This window comes from Alosa pseudoharengus, unplaced genomic scaffold, assembly GCF_046254945.1.
Source record: "Alosa pseudoharengus isolate Yale_2024_CS ecotype anadromous, Long Island Sound unplaced genomic scaffold, YU_APseudo_1.1 YU_APseudo_1.1_scf_6, whole genome shotgun sequence".
Taxonomy (NCBI): Eukaryota; Metazoa; Chordata; class Actinopteri; order Clupeiformes; family Clupeidae; genus Alosa; species Alosa pseudoharengus.
Window position 1 is genome coordinate 41,707,691 of NW_027468848.1, and position 26,733 is coordinate 41,734,423.

Below are 26,733 nucleotides of genomic sequence, written 5' to 3' on the forward strand. Positions count from 1 at the left end.
AAACACCCACCCACATGAATGTAGATACATAAACACACACACACAGGCACGCATACGCATGTGGGCATGCAAGCACATACACACACACACACATAAACACACAAACACAGGCACACATACGCACATGCACACACACACACACACACACTCTTATAAACAAAAGCAAACTCACATACTGTATGCACACATTTACATGCACATGAGTTGCAGGAGTAGGAGATGGAGACAAATTGACAAGCGTGATTTATTTTTGTGAAGAGAATATGCAGGACTGAGAGGCGGTCATATTTTGTACCGCTATGCGGTACATCTAGTTTATTGCTGCCCTTACTCATGTTACTCTGTGGGTATTAGCTACAGAGGACCTGACACTTGCTGACAAATGCTGTCATATCGAGTCACATTTAAAATTAAACTGTGTTAAACAGATGTGAACGGCAGGCTGAACAGATCTGCAACAGAAGGAGGTTGCTATGTTAACTCCAGCTGCAAAGTCAGCCATCTTCACCAGCTAACACGATAATCCAGTTACTGTACAACATTAGTATGACAGTTACAGGAAGATAATCGCTCAGATTTTCGTTATTAGGCCACTTGAAAATAGGCTATGGCTAGGCTAATCACTGGGAGGTATTTTAATATTATGTTTGTTTTGCTAATGGTTAGGCAAAGCCTCCCTGTGGTTTTGATCAACCTAATAATCTTTGTTTAAAGATTAATTAAAGAATAATTAATTGTAAACACTAAGTTGAAATGCATTGAAACTGACATGCCACCAGAACAGACGTTTTATCGGCTTTGAGGTATAAAGTCCCCAGTCTTGTAAATTCACATTATGTAACATCCATAACGTCACATCCATAACGCACCATTAAAGGTTTTAAAAGTAAGAAAGGGGCACAATTTGGTCATCACACTTTACATTGATATAAATCAGCTTTGCACAGACACTATGGTCATTGTCGCATCAACACTGTATGTGTAGCATAAACTTTTCCTATAAAACGTTATGGATGTGACATGGCCATGGAACTTGCTGACTTAAAAACAATAAAAAAGCCTTACAAATGTAAGGAGTTGTGCTCTTAAAGGCAAGCTGAGCATAGATATTACTCTACCATTCCCTTGTCAATCTGGAATTTGTCAAATGACACAATTTGTTTGAACATTGGGTCCATTTATCCACTTTTGAAATATATATAATATTACCATGTGAAATATGTTGTTTCTGTATGGTTGCACACCATATTTATGATGTTAAAAGAGTGTCATTCTCCATCAAATTCAATCAGATCAGTTTTCAAACAATAAAATATAGACCTAAATGAAGATTTTAACAACAGTTCTATTTGCGTATGTACAACTTTTTTTTTCCATGGTAAGGATGACCTTTGCATGGAATTGCCCTTGAATTGAATTTCATATTACTGTACCCTGCACATAAAGGCTACACATTTCCACAGCACCAGAATCCGACCGAATGCCTCCCTCAACCCCTTCCACAATCGGCCTTCCACTATTATTTATGATGGCCAACTCCTCTGCTACTGTAAAACACTCCTTATTACAGTAGTGTTCAAAGACACCTTTTTCTTGTTAGCTGTAAAACAGAGGCCAAGTGAAGGCTATAAGCATACTAGGCCTACATGTTTTCATAATTAAGAAATATTAATGCAAGCTATAACTATATAAACCTACTATTCTGAATGTGTTTGTGTTTCATTTTCACCTGCTGCCATGTGCGTTTGGCAATGGTGTTGCATCTGAAATGTTCACAGGATTAGGCATACACTAAATCAGTCAATGGGGGCTACTTAAACATTCAATTATCCTATTACTGTAATCTATATGCCCACTTCTAAATTGTGTTGCATCTGTAGGCATTTCTATGAACTCAAAATAGGCAATTTAATTATTTCAACTCATTTCAGACATTCCGCAAGCTATTAATCCTCCGTAACACATATTTGAAGAACATGTGGAAATAAAACTTTACTTTTAGGCATTTAGGCTACCCGATCTGCAATACGTTGCCAACAGCCTTGCCTTGCTTGGTTCACTGCCGACGTATTTGATTTTTGTCGTAGAGTGGGTTTAACTTGGCATAATAATTGTGCATTCCTCATCCGTAAAATAAGGTGATCGCGTCTTCATTGAAAGTGGTGACTTGCGCTGCAACCCGCCCCTTTTATGTGAACGCGCACAAACTCCAATTAGGTTAACCCCGGCTCAACAAATCAACTTCATAATCAGCGTCGTAGTACCGATTAACACCACTTAAGATAACCAGGTTTTGGCAACCCAGGTTTAACAAAGTAACCCTGGGTTACATCTGGGTAGGTTAAGCTCCCTTCGTAGTACAGGCCCCTGTTTTGCTGGAAGCGCAAGGGGGCAACAGGACAACAGTACTGACTGGTCCGATGGTAGAGCTAATGTTATGAGATTGTTAAAATACGAGATATTTTACGGGAAAATATTAAAACGGGAAGACAGCGGGAAAAAAGTGAAAACTGTGAGAAACTCGGAAAAACGGGAGGGTTGACAGCTATGGACACTGGATCACTTCCAGAACTATCGTGTTTTTTAGGCAGCAACCAATCAGCGGCAAGGTCCTGCCTAGGTCCCGCCTTGATCGGTGACTGACATATTTATTTATTTCATGGCGCATTGCAAGACCTTATGCAAATGTCAATGTTGATATGTATATTATTTAATTTTTTATTTATTTCACTTTTTATTTATTTATGTCAACTTTTATTTATTTATTTAATTTTGTCACAAAAAAAACAACCCCGAAAAAATTCTCCTGCCATTTTAGAAAATGGTGAAAGTAGAACAAACTCCTATGGGGGCACTTCACCCAAATCTCAAGAAACTTGGTGTACATCCTTTCCAGACCGTACGGACAAAAACTACTTGAGGCTGTGACCCCATATTACCTCCACATCTGTGACCTGTAATATCATACACATCTTGATGAAAATGTCCAAATGTATTTTTTTAATGCACATCATTTTTTTTGCAATTCGGTCCTCTGCTTGGACCCCAATGATCACCAAAATGATTTTCCAAATGGGTTATTTTTCCCTTGTTATCTTCACTGTTTAAAGTTTTGTAAGAGAAGTGTATATTTTTACTAGGATTTTAACCTTTCACTTAAAACATGTCTACTATTATTCCTGCATAGTTGATCTCATATCGTCATCATTCTTGAAGAATTGTGCTGAAACCATAACTATAAGGGCCTGAATCCACCAAACACGTTTTTTGCGCCGACGGCGGCTATTTTCTATACAAATCCTATGAAGTTCAGCGTTCACAGCACTCAGCGCCCTCGGCGGAAAAAAGCCCTCGGGGCCGACAGTTTTTTTTCTACGGCACTCTGAGAGCATTTAGAACGGCGCTGGGCTCGTCAATGTCACTTCTCTCTTGCTAGCCAATTGAAATCAGGGAAGGGGCGGGACCTACACTGTCAACAATGTTGGTGGCAGAGGAAAACTCAATCAGCCAAGTCCTATTGTGACTAATATTAAACCACTGCTGCAAACTGAACGCAAATTACAAAGCCTAGAGGGATGACCTATTCTATTGTAATGCCAAATGAACTCCTTTTGTCGGTCGAAGTCATATTTAGCGAGTTAAGTCCTAAACGATTGCTGCCATTTCAGTTAGCTAGTTAGTTAGCATTAGACAACGTTTCAAAAAGATGTGCTGGCAGAAGATTTTGGTAACATAGCAACAATAAACACTTGACCGAAGCGCTCTGAAAATGAGGTTGAGGGCGCTGTCGCCGCAAAAAACGCGATTGGTGGACACAGGCCCTAAAGCTTTCAAATAAATAGTGGACACATTTTTGTTGAAACAGCTTTATCAGTGAATTCAGCTGAATGAATACCACTTTGATACACATCATGGCGATTCCTCCTTTTCCTTTTGTCTAAAATGTTAAATTGCTTTTGAGACTCTAAATGATACTCATACATCACATAAGCTTAATTGTATTTGTAATATTAATGGACAAGTTTAATTTTCTATTGATCCATTCTCTTGTTTCTTCATTAAATTGGAAAAAACTATTCCAAAAAACAAAATAAGCCCAATATTTCTATTAGAAGCAAATTTTTTCCAACAGTCTTCTGACTTATTAATGTCCAGTGAGGAGATCTGTGTGATGAAACAACACAATCAATTCAGAGACATTTCCCATGATGGAACAAGTAACTCAAAAAATAGAGCACAATCAGTCAGAAAAAGGACTAATGATTGAACAAATTATATCACTGCTAAGCAAAGCTTTGATTTCTTATATTTCATGACATGACCTCTACTAGACTTGTAAAGAGTAGAACTGTTGTCTGGTGGAAGTCACTGAATTGACTTTGTCGATTCTCAGCACTGTGTTCCTAGTTATATTTCCATTAGCCATTAAAAGCTTAAGCTACCTGTGATGACAATGGTTTACTTATTCAACTCACCTGATGGGTCAAATGAATGGCAGTGGTTGAGACTGCTGCATAATAAGGTAGAGTCTGCTGAGCATTAAGCCCAGCAAGAATGAGGCCTCCCAACATGGCCACAGAAAAGCCAGAAAGCCATGGTTTAGTCTGCTCTCCAAACCTCAGGGCTGTCGACTTGATACCCACTCTAACATCATCTTCTTTATCCTGATGAATACAACAAACATGTAAGTACCTTATTGCCTAGAGAATTTCTGAGCCCTTACGGAAAAATCTCAGTATTACCTGGTGAGCATAAATGGTGTCATAGATCAGTGTCCACATCACACCTGAAAAATAGAGCGGCAAACAGATGGACCAATCACATGATCCCATCACTGCTGACCATCCCAGCAATGCCCCCCAATTGAAGGTAAGACCTGAATAAAAAAAAAAAAACCTTGGTGATGGATGAGTACCACACTTGTAATACATAATTTCTGGAATATAATTAGGATGATTTCCTACCCAGCATGAGTTGTGGCCAATATGTTATACGCTTCATGAAGGGGTATGTGACAACTAACATCAGTGAAGCAGCTCCCAGGATTACACTATAGAAAAAATACACTTGATTTGTCTGAAATATCTGCAAGTAAGGTATATCAACAGTATGTGTTCTACTTTAAGATGGCACACAAGTCATGTAATATGTGATGTCACCTGTAATAGTTCAAGCACAGGAGGACACAGAGGGCTAGGCTGAGCTGACCTCCCAAAAACCCCAGAGCCTGTAACCGTGAGATTTCACCTGAAGCAATGGGTCGGGTAGCAGTTCTAACTACCTACAAAAGAGTTTGTAATGAAACACAGATCATTCATCTACAAATACAAAAGAACACATCTCTTTCTGTTATATGGTAACAGTGCGCCCCACACACACCCCTTCAGTCAGTGAACTTGGCTTTGTTTGAATAACAACCAGGACATCCTTAACAAGAAAGATGTTTACAAAAAAAAATCTGTTTGCTTTACTTCTGAAACAATTTGGTAAGAGTTTGCTCCAATTAAAGTTTAACTTCACTTCTGGTTATGTCCCTGGATTTCGTAAAACAGAAAGTTAGAATATGGGCATCAATGGAATCTTTTCAAGATGGACCTGCAGGGCAAATTCAAATGTGTTAACAGATTCATCTGGGTTTACCCAGGCTATAGGATGGCTACAACAGCTTCCACTCTCCTGGGAAGACTTTCCACAAGATTGGAGTGTACCTGGGATTTTTTGCCCATTCATGAAGAGCATTTGAGAGGTAAGGTGCTAATGTCTCTGTTAGTTAATCCCAAAAGTGTTTTATGGGGTTGAGGTCAGGGCTCTGTGTGAGTTAGTCAAGTTCTTCAACACCAAACTCACCCAATCATAAACCTTGTTTTGTGCACCCTATGTAATGGGTCTGAATGAAAGACATTAATTCTGTCATTTAAGGTATACTATGCAGTTTAAGGTATTTTTGGTGACTCTAGAGCTCCCCCTAGAGTCGTGATATATTTATATTTTACTTTGCCGTTGTAAATAGCCTACTTCTCATGGCTTGTTCCCCCTGTACACAATGAAAATGCTTTTGTTATGGAGGTGAAGGATTAACAACAGGCAAAAGCTCCAAAGAGTTATATTTACTGACAAGGTAATGTTTCACGATTCTTGCGAGATGTCTCCAGGTCGGCAATTCTTAAAGTTGCATTACTGGTTCTCTTGGTAGCGACCCACTACAGCCCTATTACAAGTTCATTTACCATCAAATTGGCCTCGTAGAGATAAAAATCTTGCATATTGTACCTTTAAGTATCCCAATACTTTAAATGCGTTATGCGTAGGAGTTAGTCGAAATCGATCGAAATTACATCTTAATCTCGAACTTCAAATTCAAAGGTAGAATCGACGATGTAGCCACATCCCCAATGTCACATCCATCATGTCACGTCCAAGACGCAAAAACACACGTTTTTGTCACATCCATCATGTCACGTCCAAGACGCAAAAACATAAGTTTACTACTTCATTGTAGGCTACTATGTCAAAAGCAACTTTAACTTTTGTTTGCCTATCTAATATTTTATGTTCACTTTCACGACATCCACTCCCAATCTGCTAGACTGGGGTATTAAGTCATAGCCCTAGTCTACATGCAGTAAATAGTTCCAATATGTGGAGTGGAGTAAAACTACTAGGCCTACTCTGTATGTCGCTGCTTGTTGACATCTTATCATGTATGATCACTAAACTTTGATTCTTTTTAATGTCACAATCAGTTAACTCCATTCAACTGCACTTGTGGTTCAGCTGTGGGCATGCAATTTTGTTGTAGAGTGAGCAGGGACAGGCGGTGATGAGCGCTGTTTACGTAATGAAGTGACATCTTAGTAAATTCTATGCAATATGGGAAAGCACATTCGCTTTCAGTGCATAGAAAAACTCGTTTTTTCTTAGTGCTTTCTTTGTACATCCAGCCCTGAGTGTTGGCCTTTGCTAGCTTCTTCAAACTTCAAACTCAGCTGGGTGACGTTGTTTTTAGTGCGGCGCACGAGTCCATTTGACCAGCATAATCGGCATGTCTCAGAATGACCGGCCGGTCGCTGTTCATGGCCGATCACATGAAAATCGGCCAATTCCGGTCACCAGCCGATCAACTGGTGGATCCCTACAACATACCTATCAGTAAAGGTCATTCATCTAGCCAGGCTTTTTTATCAGGGATTGTCCAACTCTATTACTATCAATGCCATAAGCCATAATATGTCTACATGTTTTGGGCATGATCAAAAGAGTAAAAATCTGTAGTGAGAAGATGTTTACCTTTTTGTCATAGTCTTTATCCCACATATCGTTGATAGTGCAGCCAGCCCCTCTCATTAACAAGGATCCAGTTCCAAACAGGGCTAGCATGCTTATGTCTGGAAGGCAGCCAGGATCTGCAGCCAGCCCTATGCTCCATGTGCAGGGCAAGAAGAGTAACCACGTCCCTGTGGCACAACAGAAACAGTCATTAATAATGTCATTTCTATGTTACAGCATGCATTTCAAGAATTGTTCTCTATTCCTCTCTGCTCCTGGATGGATGGATGGGTGGATGGATAGATAGATACGTTATTGATCCCCAAAGGCATGAACATGTAGCCAGTGAGAAAAAAGAAGTGTACAATGTCTTAGCTAAAAGGATCTGTGAAATCTGTGTTCTTGATTAAAAAACAAACAGCTAATCAATCAAAGCACATTTCTTCTTTATTGCTTATGTGCCTGAGGATTAATTCACAATCTTGCACCGCCTACATCTCAGGTTTTGGAACAAGAACTTGGACCGGGCCAGTTTCCTGTGCATGGGTTAAGCCTAGTCCTAGATTAAACATTTTCCCCCCACTCTAGGCCTATCTCTTTGAAGTATTTTTTTAATCCAGGACTAGGCTTAATCCATGTATCTTGGCTAAGGAAAACTGCCTTCAGATAATCAACATTCTCAGTCAAGCAGCAGGTAAGTGAAACTCCCACCCAAATCACAGAATGCTTAAATTTAGTTTAAATAGTTAAATAACAACACTTTTGGCTCCAGACAAATCAATTGTACGTTTCTAAATTGACGTCACAAAAATATAGTATGCTGGGATTGTTTCATGTGGAATGAAGGCAATAAGAATGATGAACTCAGCATCACTATAAAAAGCTGACCTAGTGCAGCAATAGAGCGCCCCCAGTGCTCCTGCCATGCAAAGTCCCTCTCTGGACACATATCCAGCCACATCTGCTATGCAGTTTCACTCTCCTCCACCATATCAATACGGCGACTATTCATTTTAAACTTCATGTTGGAAAAGAAGATAAGATCGCAAGACTACTGGGAGCGATGTATAACTGCACAAGTTGACTAACTCACCTGACTTATCGCCTGACCGTGCATTCATTAATATTAAAGTTAGAAAACACAATACATAAATCAATAAAAGATACCAAATAAATATAATCAAGTAAGCATGTATATGTAATAAAAGTGTACACGTGTCTGGTTCACTCACCAATGGGTTTGTCAAGCCGCATTAAACGAAGGTATGGTTGTACAGATGCAGGAGCTGAGTTCACAATAGCCGCAGCAGACATACTGAACTGTCTTTTACCAAGAGTCCTCTGCTCTATTCCACACAGAGAACGAATCCATGCACCGTGACCATGTATGTCATTCTGTTTATGACATGATACTCGTAGGGGAGGAATGAAAAGGCTTGTGTCCTTGTTTTTGTGATTTGAAGTTGGGTATATGCATGTGTAGAAGGCTCTGTAAGGCATCTTCCATCTGCAGTATGATAGGGGCTTTAGGATGGCCATCATACTAAGTCTAGATCTTCTCATTCACATCTACAAATGGACAGAAACATTGAATAAGCATAGCCTTTAAAATGCAAATCAGACATGTCAGCAATAGTTGAAAACATCTTGGTGACAAGCCCCAAACCTTGTAAGGGTCTTGAAGTGTGAGGCAAAATTCATAGTGCCACGTGGTGCGTGTGTTTAGTCTCTGTGTCGTGGCAGATATTCAGACTCGGGCCAGAAATTAAGTCCAAACATCTTGCCTACAACGTAACAAAAATACACCATTATAAGTGCTGAAGTCAAAAACTTGTCCCAAAAAGAAGGCGCAAAAGTCCGGCAGAGTTCAGGGTTTCCCGCAGCACTTTGCAGTCAAGGCCTTGGCAAAACATGCCTGCCGCCTTAACTACGTCGTCGTCAAAAAGTAGTCCACCTCTGTCCTGTTTTCTCCCTTTCATTTCAAACCGTGACCAACGCCAGTCTCCCTTCTCCGCAGAACGCATTCAAAATAAAAAGAAACCTGCCATAAATCGAAAAATAATCAGTTATAATCTTTACATAAGTGATATATGCCTCCGAATCAGAGCTAGTGAGCGGAGCTGAGCCGCGCAAATATCCCGCTCGCTCTCAAGAATCAGTCAAATCGCGAACAGCCACAGCTCCGTTTATTTGTCAGGTGTGATAAAATGCGTTCATATTCCAATGTTTATGTCATAAATGTTGCAGGCCTATAGAAAGGTTTTGTGGTAGGATTGTCCAATGGTCAAGTTGTTGCTTCAATTTGTGTTTTAATTTATGTGACGCAACGATGCTGGGTTCATCAGTTTTGCGCACATTTAAAATGTTTAGCCGACCGTAATTTGTCATTTTCGTTCTATAAGTTTCACTTTTCATGTGATGAATGCAACATGCCTATGATAAGGCTTTGCAGTTGTACAATATGGTCAATCTATTGTCTCAATTGTGTTTCATGTGACGCGAAGCATGACGCAAATTTGAGCGGAAGAGCCATAGAAGAGCGGCCGAGTAAACAGCCACCTGCTCTCAGCGCAGTGTTGACTTGATGGTGAGCTTAAACGAAGGAAAGCCCTCTAATCGGACGTGCAAGACTTACAAATAGACGGCCTAGGCCCGCCCGTGGCTACGAGTATGCTTTCTAAATTATTTAGATAACTCCATCCCCAGCCACGAACTTCGGTCCTATATCTTTGAAACGGTCTTGGTTTTATTAGGAAGGCATGAATTCTGGGTGGTTTGGGCATGCCCAGGGTCGGACTGGGAACAAAATTAGGCCCTGGCAATTTTCTCATGGACCGGCCCACCACTGGACCGACCGCCCCCCCCCCAAAAAAAAAATCCCCCTCTGATTCCCCCCATAAATAACAAACACACAGTATTATTCTGTAGCAACACTTCATAAACTGAACCCAAACATTTAGATTTGGACCTATAGCCTAATAACACGGGGTCCAGGGGGGTCTCTCCGGGAGTTTTTTTAAATTCTGGTTGCTAATCACACCATTTTAAAGTGATTTGAGAGGATTCAGGGATAGGCTACTAAAGACAGGCTCATCTTCTGTCTGTCTCACTTCATGTTAGCGCATGCATTAAACCACATGACTTGACTAAATGAAAAATATAGGCTACTGCAGTGTTTTTCAACCTTTTTTGTGCCACGGCACACTTTTGACACTTAAAATGTCTCAAGGCACACTAACATCCTGTGTGAAGAAAAAATAAACATACCATAGCCTAAAATTTCAAATAATACACAGATATGGCCTTATTATGGCTTCTATACAAGACCTGCTCAATAAAACAAGCGCCCTCTGTTTCATTTGTAGGTGACTATATCTAATTTAATTGTTGTTATGAACTGGATATGTGATGATTCTGTGAATACTGGATATGGGGTCCCCGTTGTACAATGCCTGCATACCACAAATAGTGCAATCATACAATCAATGAGAGCATGTGTTTATAAATTCTTTGATTTAACAGTTGCTTTTCTGGACCAGTGAGTGACATTTGGGTAATTTTCTGCGCCATACCTGATGATCTCTCATGGCACACTAGTGTGCCCCGGCACAGTGGTTGAAAAACACTGGGCTACTGATCATGGACATCGTCTGAGTTGACAGAAATTACGTTTTGTGCCAACATGTTGTAGAAACATAACCACAGCCTTTATTTGGTGCTCCTTTACTTTGGTTATAGTCCGCAATTCACATTAACTGTAGGCTATCACCACAAGTTTATACTAAACGTTTTAGCCCAAGTTTGTGTGCCGTCATCACATTTTGCAAAATTAGGCTACCTTCGTTACTAACCAACGATAGCCTACTTTTTACATGCATCGACTCGCGATTGATTGTGCATCTAATGTAACACTCGGTGAAGAGACTTCCACTTTCCAAGTTTCACTTTCACTGTCGTTGTGAGCTAAAAGTTAGGCTATGCCTACTATATGGGAAATACTTTGAAGTTCCTTTTGAGTAGGACCAGCTCCAAAAATGAATGGGTTTTCTTTAACCTGTGCTACACTTTTCCACCAAGTTGTGCGAAAATTGTAGGCTACCCAACCCGTAGTTTCTTTATGTTGACAGAACCGAACTACAGTAGCCTACATGGTGCAGTAAATGGAAGCTCTTGGTAGCGCGTGCAACTAACGTCTATAAAAACAATAGGCTATATTTATGGAATAAAACTACACCTCTGATTGCTGTTTACGGTTAAACTGCGATGATGTGAAGACCAGCCAGCGGAGGGCACTTATACAGCCAAGGCTACCATGCACTCGTATATGGCTATATTTCCCCACAAACCGAGCGGCTGCTTGGACAAACCTACTTGAGGGGTGGGGCAGAGGGGCGCGATCGTAACACATACTGAACCTGTCATGAAGAAGGCAAAAATGATTGTACGGTCACCCTCCAAGCCAAATGGATGCTACTCCATTTATAGGCTAGGCCTAGGCCTACATGATGGGCCGCAAATAGGCTAAATAAAAATAAAAATTGCCGGAGGTCACCGGCCCACATGTGGACCGGCCCACCGGGCATTTGCCCGGTTGTACAGATTACCAGTCCGAGCCTGGGCATGCCTCAGACTCGTGGTGTGAACAGTATTGGAGCAGAACAGAGCGTTAAAAAGCGCTCAGCGCTCAAATTCCATCCATATTACACAAAACTATAAAACAATCTAAACTTCATTCACTCTCGGTGTATAGATCAGGACAGACTTGCGGAACAGGCAGCAGGGCAACAGTCTGACAGCCTGCATGAAGATAGGTATTAATGGTCCAATAGTAAAACAGTATAAGTATACTCTTGTATTCTCAGTGCAATTACCAAAGGGCCCTTGAAATGTTCTTTTTAAAGCCAAGGAGGATGGCTTGCAGTGATGCTAGTTGTCAGCTGTGCCATAAGTAGTGACTGATTTGCACATTTTATTGTTTTGCACTTTCTTTTGCACTTGTTCTATAGTTTGTAATAGTCTTTGTTAAAATTACACAAATGACACAAATATTTTGAAATATTTGTATACTGTTGTATAGTTTGTTTGGTGTTATTAGCCTACTTTGTAGGCTATCGCACAAACAAAACGCTAGCACCCACAACAACCACCCCCCAACCCCCACCGGTCGGACCGACACCATAACCCCCCCCACCCTGGTCGCCAATATCAGAAACCCAACGCCCCCCGCCTCCCCTTGGTCGGACAACCTACCACCTGGACTAACACATTTCCTGCGGGAAACCCTGGAGTTCCGTGAAAAAAATTCCTTTAATGACTACATAGCGCAAAGCCTGAGTTGATCGCACGATCGCACTCCCGAACAAAGGTAGAACTCTCTTACTTATACCCCTCCAAAATGCTGACACAACACTACCCCGAACGAACTTTTCACCTTAAGTTTATGGAAAGTTCAGGGGTGTACAGTATAGAATGATCACAGGTCATACATTGTGCATGGGTTAAGTATCGTTCGCCCCCCTGCACTCTCCTACTGGTTGTTATGAGTAGAGCTCGCCCTGTGTACGCGTTATCTTGCAGCTTCAAGGCCGACTTTGGTTTCTTCAAAAGGCCTAGGCTAAGGCAGCATGAGACACAGTGCAACAAAATGAGACACAGGGCAGCAAACAGAGACATAGGGATACAGAGCGCACGTACTGTAGGGGGAATTCTGGTAGAATAGCTTCAGTATGTTAATAGTATTAGTTAAACTTGTTATTTAAAATGTTATAAGAGTATTATGGTTAGGAATAACTTCAGTGTATTACTTGATTATGATTAAGGTTATATGAATACATGCTTTACAGTTTCAAACTCGTTCTCTCATCATGATGTCTACAACCCATAGGATAATTTTATACAACATCTGTACCATCAGTATTGCATCGCAGTTTCATACCAGAAACGTTACTGATGCTGCGCTGCTGCCGCCAGCCTGACTGTTAAAACATCTTTTACTGTCTCTTTTGGCTGGAAACACTTCCAACATGCTTTCCTCTTGCATGTAAAATAGGCGCAATTCCTATTTCTATTTCTAGCTGCCACACGGTTGCAGCACAGCTTGAGCAATGCGTGTGACGCAGGCAGTGTGGGCAGTGTACAAGCTCTGACCTGTTAACATGGGCGCCAAAATGAAAACAGGCAGTTAACTCACCTCCCATGCACTCGGCTGAACGCGCTTCCAACACGCTTGCCTCGCCTCTTCTACAGTATTTCTAGTTTGCACGTGGCTGCAGCGCAGCTCAAGCCACACCTGAGACGTGCGTGTCACACAGGCAGTGTGCAAGGTCCAACGGCCGATTCATACTGACGTACCGTGGGTATTCCGTCTGTTTTCCGTGACTACTGTGTCACATTTTATGTGAGCATTCATACCAGAAACATCTCTGATATGGCACCGCTGCAGCCAGTCTGCCTATTAAAACATCTCTTCACCGTCTGAACACGCTTGCGTGTCACGTGAAAAATAGGCGCCGATACTATTTCTAGCTGGCATGCATTTTCATGTGTGCATGCTGTAACCTGTTAACATGGGCAATGAAATGAAAACAGACAGGTAACGCAGCTATACGCAGTTGCCATGCATACAGTGTGAATCAGCCGTAATCTGTTAACATGGGCGCCAAAATGAAAACGGACAACACAGCTGCCATGTATTCGTCACTCGCATTCGGTGTAAACCGGGAGTGTGTCTTTCTTTAGTGACTTAGCAAGTTACCACTACAGAGAATTTAGAGGCCTGTGTTTATTTTGATTAGCTGTGTCACAAAGTAGGCATTTTCAGTATACTTTTAAAATTATATTCGGGACTGAAACTTCAGCAAAATGCCATGGCGATCCCCGAATCTTAATTATTAATGATTTAAAGGTGCGATTTGTAGGATTGTTACCAAACGTTCTGTAGGCTAAAATCAAAACACTGGTGAACGTTCTCAAGACTACCAGACCCTCTTCTGGGTTGCCAGATGTAATGAAGACTTAGCTAACGTTAGTTGACCTGCAGCTGCTTTAACGTTTCTCCAACCATGACCCAGCTACACATTACGGAAACAGTGAAAACAAAAAATACCTCTCTAACCAACGTAACATATTTAGCTGAAGTTAGCGATGCAGATGAAGTTTAGCCTAGGCTACCTGTTGTGGAGAAATATGGCCAGCTCTGCGTCAGACTTGATATTCTTCGTTTGATGAAGATGTCACCATCTCGGGAAGCTCCTCCGATGTCCACTTAATGTGTTTCTTGTTTTAATTTTGGAAATTTGCCTGCCTCTCGTAGGCGTTCATGACTACAACTAGGGATGTAACGGTATGAAAATTTAACCTCACGGTTATAGTGACCAAAATTATCACGGTTTTCGGTATTATCACGGTATTTTTAAAAGTGTGTTCAATATGTTCAGAAAGCACTGATAGGCCTACACAAGCGATTATTATTTCACAAGCTGAAATAGTTTCAAAAAGTGTCCCGTTCAGTTTTTCATGTTAAATTGGCTATGTGCTTATTGCTTAACTTACCCTACCATGACTTGGAGGTTGCTATTACTGTTATTTGGATCCAATGAGTGAGACCAGGCTTGGAATTTCACCATTCTGGGGGCAAGGCCACTTGGCCTTCAGTTGGGCATGTTTGGTGGAGGGCACAAAGGCCACATAGGCTATAAAAAATATCAAAGTTGTATAGCCTATTCACTGCAGTAGACCTGCATCACTGTATGAAACATTACAAAAACATGAAACATGACATATTATATAGAACTGCAAATCATCTGAACATCTAATATTTACAGATATCTAGGCTATATTTAACATTTATTTTATATTTGGCCTGTTATGAAATCATGTATTGAACAATTTAAGCACAGTTCAGCTTTAAGAAACTCAAATAGCCTAGATGCATGCTTAGCATTTTGTGATCTACTTTCACAAACTCTTAGTCAGCTGTCCTCTGATTTACCGATATATAGGCGATATTTGTAACATTTATTTTGTATTTGGCCCGTTATGAAATCATGTGGAACAATTTAAACACATTGTAAAACTTAAAGCCCAAATTTGGAGACATCCATGCATGTAGAAATGTACTGCAAATTCAAAAGTGGATTACTCTGGAACGGCTAACTGTACAGGGGACTGCTTTACACCTTTATGTTCGGTAAGGTCTGCTGTTTGTTCTGATATATGGTTTGTCATGTGTTAAACAAAAGGTTCGTGAAGTATTGCACCGAGAGGAATGGGTAGGGAGATGGACGAAAACCTTCAGTAGAATTTATGATTAAATTTAATTATATTATTTACGTTTCTCGCGAACCGTTCACCACAGCAATTCGCGGCTAACATAGTTTAAAAGCTGAGAAAAAGCTCTTTCATGTGATACTTAGGATGTCTGTGTGATGAGTAGGCTACTTCTCGAGTAGTTCAACTGAGAAGAATAGGTGAATTTAGACGCACTTTCTTTCTTGCGCTGTCACTTTCTCCACTGCGTAAAAGAAATTAATTTGCGCTGTGAATGCTAAGATTATTTTGACAGGCCATAAGCTAAATAAAATTCGCTATTAGTAGGATGCAAAGCAGAATATTGAAAGAAGGGCACCAAGGGCACCGTGGCCTGTAAACCTCTGATTTTCAAAGGGACATCACGGCCAACGCAAGGGGCAAAAACGTGGCCGCCGTGAAATTCCTACCCTGAGTGAGACCAAAGTAAGTGTTCGAAATAAAACTTTAGGCTACTGTGTTCTTCTGATAACGTGAGTGGAATGGATTTAATGTGCACGCGAACATAAAAAGACGCAGAGTGCAAATGATACAGTGCAAGTTTTGCGGTGAAAATGTTCCGCCTTTTAAAATCAGGTGTAGCCTAATCCAATTCGCAGTTAAAACCATCAATTAGACAACAGAATCCTTACCAATTTTGCTTCATTGTACCAGGCCTACTGTATGTCAAAAGCAGGCTCGGATGAAGCTGGGAAGGATTAAACACACGGTTTCAACACCGTGATAATCAACCGTGATAATTATGATATTTCAAAAGAAAACGGTAATTGTTATCGTCAACATTTTTATCACGGTTTATCATTATACCGGTAATCGTTACATCCCTAACTACAACTGACAGCTGTTGACAGTTGGCTTTTGCTAATTTGGCAACCCAAATAGGAGGACGCGCTAGCCCATTATTAATACGCTATTCTAGAATTAATCGTTCAAAACATAAACGAAAATTCCAAGAGATTCCGCCCCGTAACTCATTTTTTTTCATGGGTTTTACAGGGTTTTACGGGTTAGAGTAATGTTGTCAAATAAGCCATTACTTCAATTCATCGTGTTTCCTTACTCTCTGACAACATATGGTGATCATTTTTGGAATGGTTACAGTTTATTTTCCATTATTTCCTACATACTGGACCATTAATGTCGCATGTCAGAGTAATGACATTCAAAAAACGTACCTTAATGATACTGTAGCGTCGGTGGATGTACATGTCTAACGTTGAATGAGTGTCTCCCAGAATGCAGTGCGAGTGAATGCTAGAATGTGTAATGTCGATTATAATAGTTGTAGTTACGTTTAGCATGTTGCGTATTTGTTAGCGTGTTAGTCTCTTTAGTTGTACCTCATGTGTTTATCCTCGTGTTGATGTGTGTGGTAAACCCTTATTGTGTGTAGCATGTGCAGCTGAGACTAGCCCTGTGTTGCCCTATGTAGTTGTCTGTGTACGTATGAGTCTTCCTGTTCCAATAAATGGCCGTCCTGGCCAAAGGTGAATCTTGTCTGAGGGTGAGATCGCTACATTGGTGTCAGAAGTGGGATGGGCCCCTCCCGGGGCGCGAAGATCTACGCCAGATCAAGATGGAGAAGAAGGCCGAAGACCAGACCAACAAGATGGCGGCGAACCTCAGCAGATGTTCCAATGGTCCTTTTAAGGACTAGCCAGCTCGCTGAGCTCGCCACTGCGGAGGATGGAGGACCTTCCGGCCCGGCGCGGGACCTGTGCAGGCGACCAGCGGGACCAGCCCTGCACAGCCGACGAGAGCTGCCAGCGCTGGAGGAAGCGGCCCCGGCTGAGGAGTTCCCGGCTCGATGTCGATGCTGCCGTTATCCGAGGATCTCATCCATAGAGAGCGCGAACTCTCTGACGGCCTTGGAACACGACCACAGCGGCCGGGTTTACACCGCCAGCTACGGAAGAACTTCCAGAGCGTCAGCTGCCGGTCGAGAGTGTGATGGAGTCATAGCTGCTAGTTCGGGAGCTTGCGGTGCTCCAGCTAGTGACCAAGAGGGTAACGTCGACCTGTAGAGCCTTGGGAGCTATCGTTTTGTGGACTGTTTGAGATTTTAAGTGCGCACGTTCCGGTTGACGCAAGTCTGCGCAATGTTTTTCATGTTTTGTGTGTGAGTTCCTGTGTGTCCCGAGCCTGCTGAGAGGGTCGGGGTCTCCATTTCCCGCCACAGTGGAGCATCGTTGTGCTCGAGAGACAGCCGACAAAAGTTCTACAAGAGGGCAGCGCAAGGAGGGACCTCGACGTGGACTGCTGACCGCCTGGAGATCGGCACACTGTGGACAGGTGGCAACGGCCACGAGCTGTCACAGTAGCCAGAGGGGGCTACCGAACGTCCAGGGGTTCCAGCGTATCCGGGGGTTCGGCTTGCAGTGGGACTGTTTGCTGCTGTTTCAGGTAGCGCAGCTGCACGGCGGGAAACTGAGGGCCCAAGCGACACCACGACCCACGTCTGGCCGGTTCTGGTGCTTGTTCGGGGGAGAACTGACGTGACAGAGGCAGCCGAGAGCCCTTCCAGTCGGGATGGGTTATCGTGCAGCCGGAGGCTTTCCGGTCACTTGGACTAAGCACTGGGATTGACACCGACGCAGCCGCGAGCGGTGAGCTGAGCTGTCATTGCCGGGGACGACAATGGCTCGGGAGGGGGTTATGTAGCGTCGGTGGATGTACATGTCTAACGTTGAATGAGTGTCTCCCAGAATGCAGTGCGAGTGAATGCTAGAATGTGTAATGTCGATTATAATAGTTGTAGTTACGTTTAGCATGTTGCGTATTTGTTAGCGTGTTAGTCTCTTTAGTTGTACCTCATGTGTTTATCCTCGTGTTGATGTGTGTGGTAAACCCTTATTGTGTGTAGCATGTGCAGCTGAGACTACCCCTGTGTTGCCCTATGTAGTTGTCTGTGTACGTATGAGTCTTCCTGTTCCAATAAATGGCCGTCCTGGCCAAAGGTGAATCTTGTCTGAGGGTGAGATCGCTACAATACACTACAATTTAAACAAACGAAATTTAAAAAGAAAAACACAATTAATCAGATAGATTAGAATAATAATTGGTAAGGAGTTACAAGAATCTTGCCTAAACAAACAAAAAAGGCATTAAGACATTAAATATTTCATGACCACCAGATGGCACCATTTCACTGCATTTTGGGCCTAAAAAGGGCCTAAAAAGGGCCATTATATTTGGGCATTAAATAATGTCTATAATACTGTAAATGCTCACTTAGAAATCTTGTCTTACGGCTCCCGCACACAGTTGCGTGCGTTGCAGTGCTGGAGACGCATCCCATTCCAGTGTTTCCCACAAAATCAAATTCTATTTGTGGTGGTAGGTTTGCAGAATTAACTTAAATGCAACAGTTTTTAACAAATTAGTGCAGCGTGGTTATGATGCTAACCAGATTTAAGTACAATTTAGTACAACCTGGAAAAATCATTGTGTGGTGGTCAATGTTGATATTGTGGTGGGCCGCCACAAATAAGTCAATGTATGGGAAACACTGCGTTCACTTTACATGGGCTTACGTCATGCGTTGCCGAACTGAATTGTGGGTCCGTTGCGTCGCATTGCTCCCGTCGCTCGCGTTGAGAAGTTCAGCTGTTGCTGCACCGACGGACGGCACCAGCCAATCAAATTACGAACAACCGAACAATTGACGGCACCAGCCAATCAAATTACGGTTATACCTTAAGTCATTTGCATAGCTACCGTCGGGAACACCCACTGGCATGCGTTGACGGAACGCAACTGTGTGCGGGAGCCGTTAGGAGTTGACAGTTTTCATGACTCAACACTAGTGCAGTGCCCGTTCAAACATGCTATTCCTGTAGAAAACATGTAGCCCAATTACATGCCTGCAGTACCCTGGAAACTCCAGAGTTCTCGCAAAAGCACAATTTGAATAGTCTCTGCGAGACACTCTGGCAATGAGTAATGATGCACGTTACTTTTGCCACTTGTATCGCGGGGAGCCAATCACATTGGTGTATCTGATATAGGCGGGCCAAAGGCGAGCTAAACAGATGACAGTTGTAGTGTTATCCAATTGCGTTAAAGGAGAATTCCGGTGTGATATTGACCTAAAGTGTATTGAAACATGATAACATGAAACATGTCTCATAGCCCATCTCGGCTTGTCCCCTGCACTCCAAAATCTGGTGCTAGTTAGCCGATGCTACCAACAGCTTTTTCAATGGTGGTGCTTCGGCATCGGGCTAGCCATGCAAATAAATCACTGTTTTACACCGTTTACGAGGTTCAATGTATCTCCACACTTCATTGGTAGACTTCCGAGGGCCCTGACATTTAAAACGAGACATTGAGAACTTTGAAAAAGCACTGGTAGTTTACTTACAAGACGATTTATACAGACAGTATCTTCACGAAGTTTAGCGTTTGCAGCCATCTTGAATTTAGTCACGATAAGTCGAGCGACGAGTAAGAATGAACAGGTATGATAAGGGATCAGATTCCAAAAATAATTCAGTGGAAATGCATGGATTCCAGTTTCTTCCAGTAGCAGCAACTGGAACTGAACGTTCACACTCGGTATCATGTTTCAATACACTTTAGGTCAATATCACACCGGAATTCTCCTTTAAAGTCCAGGGTCTGGAATCTCCAGGCTATGCCTGCAGGTTAAAAATTATTTCACACAAACTCGCGTCACAGACGTACGGCACAGGCCACTTGGAGGGGCAAAAATGTTTTGCTTATTTGACCATCAGTTAACTTCGAAACAGGCAGTTTACTTTGGATAGACAATAGCAATACATCATAGGAGTGATTAACGTCAAAAAATCTAGACTGGAGTAACTCAACATTTGACACCTCCGATATGTTTAGTGATCTAAAGACGTCATATAGCCCGTTATGGTTACCAAATTGATAGGAGCCAGAAGTGAACACGCATGGATGGCTATAAAAACTGTGCCTTCATTATACAACTAAACACGAGAAAATACTTGTATAACCCTTGAGCCAGCTCCTTACTATGTGATTTCAATGGCAATGCAGCGTTTGTTTGCACCTCCAACAGCATGCCGTACCTGGTTGCTTCCCAAAAACGCCCACAAATACCCGTATGTGTGAAAGAATAAGATGATAGAGAAAAATCATTCCAGATAAGCATTCAATAATGATATATATTTTTTTTTTTTTTTTGGGGGGGGGGGGGGGGGTTATGTAGTGCGTCCTCAGCGTAGGGTTAGCTTCTAGGTTGTAGCCTAGGCCTACTTGACAGCGATAAACTTGAACAAACAAAAAACCTTCAGAGCAAAGACCTCTTTTCAAGACACTGCCACGGGTCACTCTCATTCACATAACTTCATGTAACGTTAACGTTTGGGTCTCCAACTTTGCATTGGCGAACGTTTGCGGCAAAGATGTTTAGTAGTGCAGTTAAATTTGAACGATTTGGTGTCAACCAAGGACTTTGCTTAGACTCTCCCCATATCAATAATCTTCGGTAAACTCACCACGTATACAATGTAGCCACTGACTGTATAAAAAGAATGTAGGCTAGCCTATCCCAGGCCCGTAGACTGGCTCTGTTGTCACTGATGTATGAACGTTTCTTCTTCTCAGTAGTGTGAAACTAGCGACAGTAAAGAAAATTCCAATATGGCCGCCATTCGCGAATCATTCAAAATAAAAGTCAGAACATATTCATTACTTTTTCAATAAAAAAGTTTAAAAATTATTAATTTAAAACTGTATTGTGTTACCAAAGGGAAAGTACATTTAGAAAATAATTAAATAAGACATTTAAAAAATACACATTAGAATGCTATATTTTTCCTACACCAATTTAATTAAACTGTGTGGCTGTGAAAACAATAAGTTGTGCATATGTAAAAGGGGGGTGAAATGGAATCCTTATAACATGTACTTTCAGAATATATATAGATGTTTATACCAAGTTCGCCTTTGTGAGTGCCAGGCCATACTAAGTGTGTACCAAGTCATATACTATAGGCCTGTCATTGGCACAATGTTGAACTTCAAATTGTGTGGCTGTGAAAACAATAAGTTGTGCATATGTAAAAGGGGGGTGAAATGGAATCCTTATAGCATGTACTGTCAGAATATATATAGATATTTATACCAAATTCGCCTTTGTAGGTACCAGGCCGTACTAACTCTGTACCGAGTCATATACTATAGGCCTGTCATTGGCCACTGTTGAACTTCAAATTGTGTGGCTGTGAAAACAATAAGTTGTGCATATGTAAAAGGGGGGTGAAATGGAATCCTTATAACATGTACTTTCAGAATATATATAGATATTTATACCAAATTCGCCTTTGTAGGTACCAGGCCATACTAAGTGTGTACCGAGTCATATACTATGTCTGCCATTGACATACACTGTTGAACTTCAAATTGTGTGGCTGTGAAAACATAAGTTGTGCATATGTAAAAGGGGGGTGAAATGGAATCCTTATAACATGTACTTTCAGAATATATATAGATGTTTATACCAAGTTCGCCTTTGTGAGTACCAGGCCATACTAAGTGTGTACAGAGTCAAATACTATGTCTGCCATTGACATACACTGTTGAACTTCAAATTGTGTGGCTGTGAAAACAATAAGTTGTGCATACGTAAAAGGGGGGTGAAATGGAATCCTTATAACATGTACTTTCAGAATATATATAGATGTTTATACCAAGTTCGCCTTTGTGAGTACCAGGTCATACTAACTCTGTACCGAGTCATATACTATAGGCCTGTCATTGGCACACTGTTGAACTTCAAATTGTGTGGCTGTGAAAACAATAAGTTATGCATATGTAAAAGGGGGGTGAAATGGAATCCTTATCACATGTTCTTTCAGAATATATATAGATATTTATACCAAATTCGCCTTTGTAGGTACCAGGCCATACTAAGTGTGTACCGAGTCATATACTATAGGCCTGTCATTGGCACACTGTTGAACTTCAAATAGTGTGGCTGTGAAAACAATAAGTTGTGCATATATGAAAGGGGGGTGAAATGGAATCCTTATTATATGTACTTTCAGAATATATATAGATGTTTATACCAAATTCGCCTTTGTGAGTACCAGGCCATACTAACTCTGTACCGAGTCATATACTATAGGCCTGTCATTGGCACACTGTTGAACTTCAAATTGTGTGGCTGTGAAAACAATAAGTTGTGCATATGTAAAAGGGGGGTGAAATGGAATCCTTATAACATGTACTTTCAGAATATATATAGATATTTATACCAAATTCGCCTTTGTAGGTACCAGGCCATACTAAGTATGTACCGAGTCATATACTATGTCTGCCATTGACATACACTGTTGAACTTCAAATTGTGTGGCTGTGAAAACAATAAGTTGTGCATATGTAAAAGAGGGGTGAAATGGAATCCTTATAACATGTACTTTCAGAATATATATAGATGTTTATACCAAGTTCGCCTTTGTGAGTACCAGGCCATACTAAGTGTGTACAGAGTCATATACTATGTCTGCCATTGACATACACTGTTGAACTTCAAATTGTGTGGCTGTGAAAACAATAAGTTGTGCATATGTAAAAGGGGGGTGAAATGGAATCCTTATAACATGTACTTTCAGAATATATATAGATATTTATACCAAATTCGCCTTTGTAGGTACCAGGCCATACTAAGTGTGTACCGAGTCATATACTATGTCTGCCATTGACATACACTGTTGAACTTCAAATTGTGTGGCTGTGAAAACAATAAGTTGTGCATATGTAAAAGGGGGGTGAAATGGAATCCTTATAACATGTACTTTCAGAATATATATAGATGTTTATACCAAGTTCGCCTTTGTGAGTACCAGGCCATACTAAGTGTGTACAGAGTCATATACTATGTCTGCCATTGACATACACTGTTGAACTTCAAATTGTGTGGCTGTGAAAACAATAAGTTGTGCATACGTAAAAGGGGGGTGAAATGGAATCCTTATAACATGTACTTTCAGAATATATATAGATATTTATACCAAATTCGCCTTTGTAGGTACCAGGCCATACTAAGTGTGTACCGAGTCATATACTATAGGCCTGTCATTGGCACACTGTTGAACTTCAAATAGTGTGGCTGTGAAAACAATAAGTTGTGCATATGTGAAAGGGGGGTGAAATGGAATCCTTATTACATGTACTTTCAGAATATATATAGATGTTTATACCAAATTCGCCTTTGTGAGTACCAGGCCATACTAACTCTGTACCGAGTCATATACTATAGGCCTGTCATTGGCACACTGTTGAACTTCAAATTGTGTGGCTGTGAAAACAATAAGTTGTGCATATGTAAAAGGGGGGTGAAATGGAATCCTTATAACATGTACTTTCAGAATATATATAGATATTTATACCAAATTCGCCTTTGTAGGTACCAGGCCATACTAAGTGTGTACCGAGTCATATACTATGTCTGCCATTGACATACACTGTTGAACTTCAAATTGTGTGGCTGTGAAAACAATAAGTTGTGCATATGTAAAAGGGGGGTGAAATGGAATCCTTATAACATGTACTTTCAGAATATATATAGATGTTTATACCAAGTTCGCCTTTGTGAGTGCCAGGCCATACTAAGTGTGTACCGAGTCATATACTATAGGCCTGTCATTGGCACAATGTTGAACTTCAAATTGTGTGGCTGTGAAAACAATAAGTTGTGCATATGTAAAAGGGGGGTGAAATGGAATCCTTATAACATGTACTTTCAGAATATATATAGATGTTTATACCAAATTCGCCTTTGTGAGTACCAGGCCATACTAAGTGTGTACCGAGTCATATACTATAGGCCTGTCATTGGCACACTGTTGAACTTCAAATTGTGTGGCTGTGAAAACAATAAGTTGTGCATATGTAAAAGGGGGGTGAAATGGAATCCTTATAACATGTACTTTCAGAATATATATAGATATTTATACCAAGTTCGCCTTTGTAGGTATCAGGCCATACTAAGTGTGTACTGAGTCATATACTGATACTCACAAAGGCGAATTTGGTATAAACATCTATATATATTCTGAAAGTACATGTTATAAGGATTCCATTTCACCCCCCTTTTACGTATGCACAACTTATTGTTTTCACAGCCACACAATTTGAAGTTCAACAGTGTATGTCAATGGCAGACATAGTATTTGACTCTGTACACACTTAGTATGGCCTGGTACTCACAAAGGCGAACTTGGTATAAACATCTATATATATTCTGAAAGTACATGTTATAAGGATTCCATTTCACCCCCCTTTTACATATGCACAACTTATGTTTTCACAGCCACACAATTTGAAGTTCAACAGTGTATGTCAATGGCAGACATAGTATATGACTCGGTACACACTTAGTATGGCCTGGTACCTACAAAGGCGAACTTGGTATAAATATCTATATATATTCTGAAAGTACATGTTATAAGGATTCCATTTCACCCCACTTTCACATATGCACAACTTATTGTTTTCACAGCCACACAATTTGAAGTTCAACAGTGTGCCAATGACAGGCCTATAGTATATGACTCGGTACAGAGTTAGTATGGCCTGGTACCTACAAAGGCGAACTTGGTATAAATATCTATATATATTCTGAAAGTACATGTTATAAGGATTCTATTTCACCCCCCTTTTACATATGCACAACTTATTGTTTTCACAGCCACACAATTTGAAGTTCAACAGTGTATGTCAATGGTAGACATAGTATATGACTTGATACAGAGTTAGTATGGCCTGGTACCTACAAAGGCGAATTTGGTATAGATATCTTTATATATTCTGAAAGTACATGTTATAAGGATTTAATTTACTCCCCTTTTACATTTGCACAACTTATTGTTTTCACAGCCACACAATTTAAAGTTCAACAGTGTGTGTCAATAGAAGCCCTATGACTTGGTACAGACTTGGTATTGCCTGGTACTACAAAGGCGAACTTGGTATAAATATCTACGTGTATTCTGAAAGTATATGTTATAAGGAGTCCATTTTACCCCCTTTTAAATATGCACAACTTATTGTTTACATAGCCACACAATTTAAAGTTCAATAGTATTGTGTATAGTATGACAGGCCTTGGGTAGGCTATGGCATATACATATAAAGACAAATTTGGCATAAATATCTATTCTGAAAGTACAAGGAGTCCATTTTAGCCTACCACCCTAAGTTTGAACTAAGTGTTATTTGATAATAGTGTAATTTTAGGTCTTGTTAATGAAAAAGGTAATCCTTCCACAATTATATTAATGCAAAGTATAATAGTATAAAAAACATTAACTTTAAATCAATGTATAGTACATTATTATCCCCCTTTTCTATGTTTGTTTTTGTTCCCTTCTCATTTAATAGTAGCCTACATCAGGAGATGGAGACGTTTGTCCAGAGAATGTCCGTAGACGGGCTCTGGTTTGTCTTGCCTTGCCTTGCATTGAGAAAGGTGTTGCGTGAGATCACTTCCGTTCAATTTGAAGGATGTTAGCAAGACAATTCTGCTACAATTACAACATTTGCACATGCATTTACATAGGCTAAGTTTCAGCAACATGTTTACATTTCGTGTAAACCTTTGAAAAATACTCTGAAAACCGAATTTTAACCTACTTTATCTGATCGTTCGTCTGTACCTTTATTTTGACGCTTTTCGCCGCCATATTGCCCGCTATTGTCGCGTACTGTCGCTTACTGTCGCTAGCTCCACGGAACTCTTCTTCTCGCTCCCGTTTTTCTTCTTCTTCTGTGAACTTTGTTTGCAGTCTCAGTGCGTTACCGCCATCTTCTGGATTGAGGTGTGATTTCATTAGTCATTAAAAAGTCAACATATTTTTTTGTTGCTCTCACTAGTTCCTCTTTTTTCCCAGTGTATTATTAAAAGTAGGCTAGCCTACATACTTACATTATTTACCTCCCCACGTAATGAACGTGTTCTGGACTTATGCTTCCTCCTGCCGACTCAGACCACTGTTCTTTTTAACTAACTTAAAAACCTGTTGAATACTGCATCTTCCTTTATCGTCCTTATCCCATTTTCCTGCCACATCCATTTAAAACGTTTTTTCGAAGTACAGTGCAGTACCATATAATAATACAATATTTTCATGTCCAAATATTTCATTTCTGTAGTAGGCCTAGGCCTAA

General features: G+C 40.8%; 1 protein-coding gene across 5 annotated transcripts; it reads right to left on the reverse strand.

The window, feature by feature from the left end:
* Window positions 1–3,850: 3,850 nt before the first annotated feature.
* coq2 (coenzyme Q2 4-hydroxybenzoate polyprenyltransferase) lies at window positions 3,851–26,222 on the reverse strand. 5 transcript variants are annotated; one of them, XM_076270033.1, is made up of 9 exons: window positions 26,200–26,222; window positions 8,933–9,050; window positions 8,499–8,835; window positions 7,288–7,454; window positions 5,160–5,281; window positions 4,965–5,050; window positions 4,743–4,876; window positions 4,476–4,664; window positions 3,851–4,164 (listed from the first exon to the last, which is right to left on the reverse strand). In XM_076270033.1, exons 3-9 carry the CDS (start codon window positions 8,827–8,829, stop codon window positions 4,024–4,026), a joined length of 1,170 nt encoding a protein of 389 aa, XP_076126148.1. In that variant the 5' UTR covers window positions 8,830–8,835; window positions 8,933–9,050; window positions 26,200–26,222; the 3' UTR covers window positions 3,851–4,023. The 5 variants fall into 5 exon arrangements, with proteins under 5 accessions (XP_076126148.1, XP_076126146.1, XP_076126147.1 ...); XM_076270031.1 differs by lacking the exon at window positions 26,200–26,222 and adding an exon at window positions 21,060–21,179; XM_076270032.1 differs by lacking the exon at window positions 26,200–26,222 and adding an exon at window positions 13,457–13,778.
* Between the last annotated feature and the right edge of the window lie 511 nt (window positions 26,223–26,733).

Coding starts and splice junctions, on each gene's coding strand:
- coq2 (XM_076270033.1), bottom strand. CDS start 8,829: ATGAGAAGATCTAGACTTAGTATGATGGCCATCCTAAAGCCCCTATCA. Junction 7,455..8,498: donor GCGGCTTGACAAACCCATTG/GTGAGTGAACCA, acceptor GTTGTGCCACAG/GGACGTGGTTACTCTTCTTG. Junction 5,282..7,287: donor ATAAAGACTATGACAAAAAG/GTAAACATCTTC, acceptor ACTCTTTTGTAG/GTAGTTAGAACTGCTACCCG.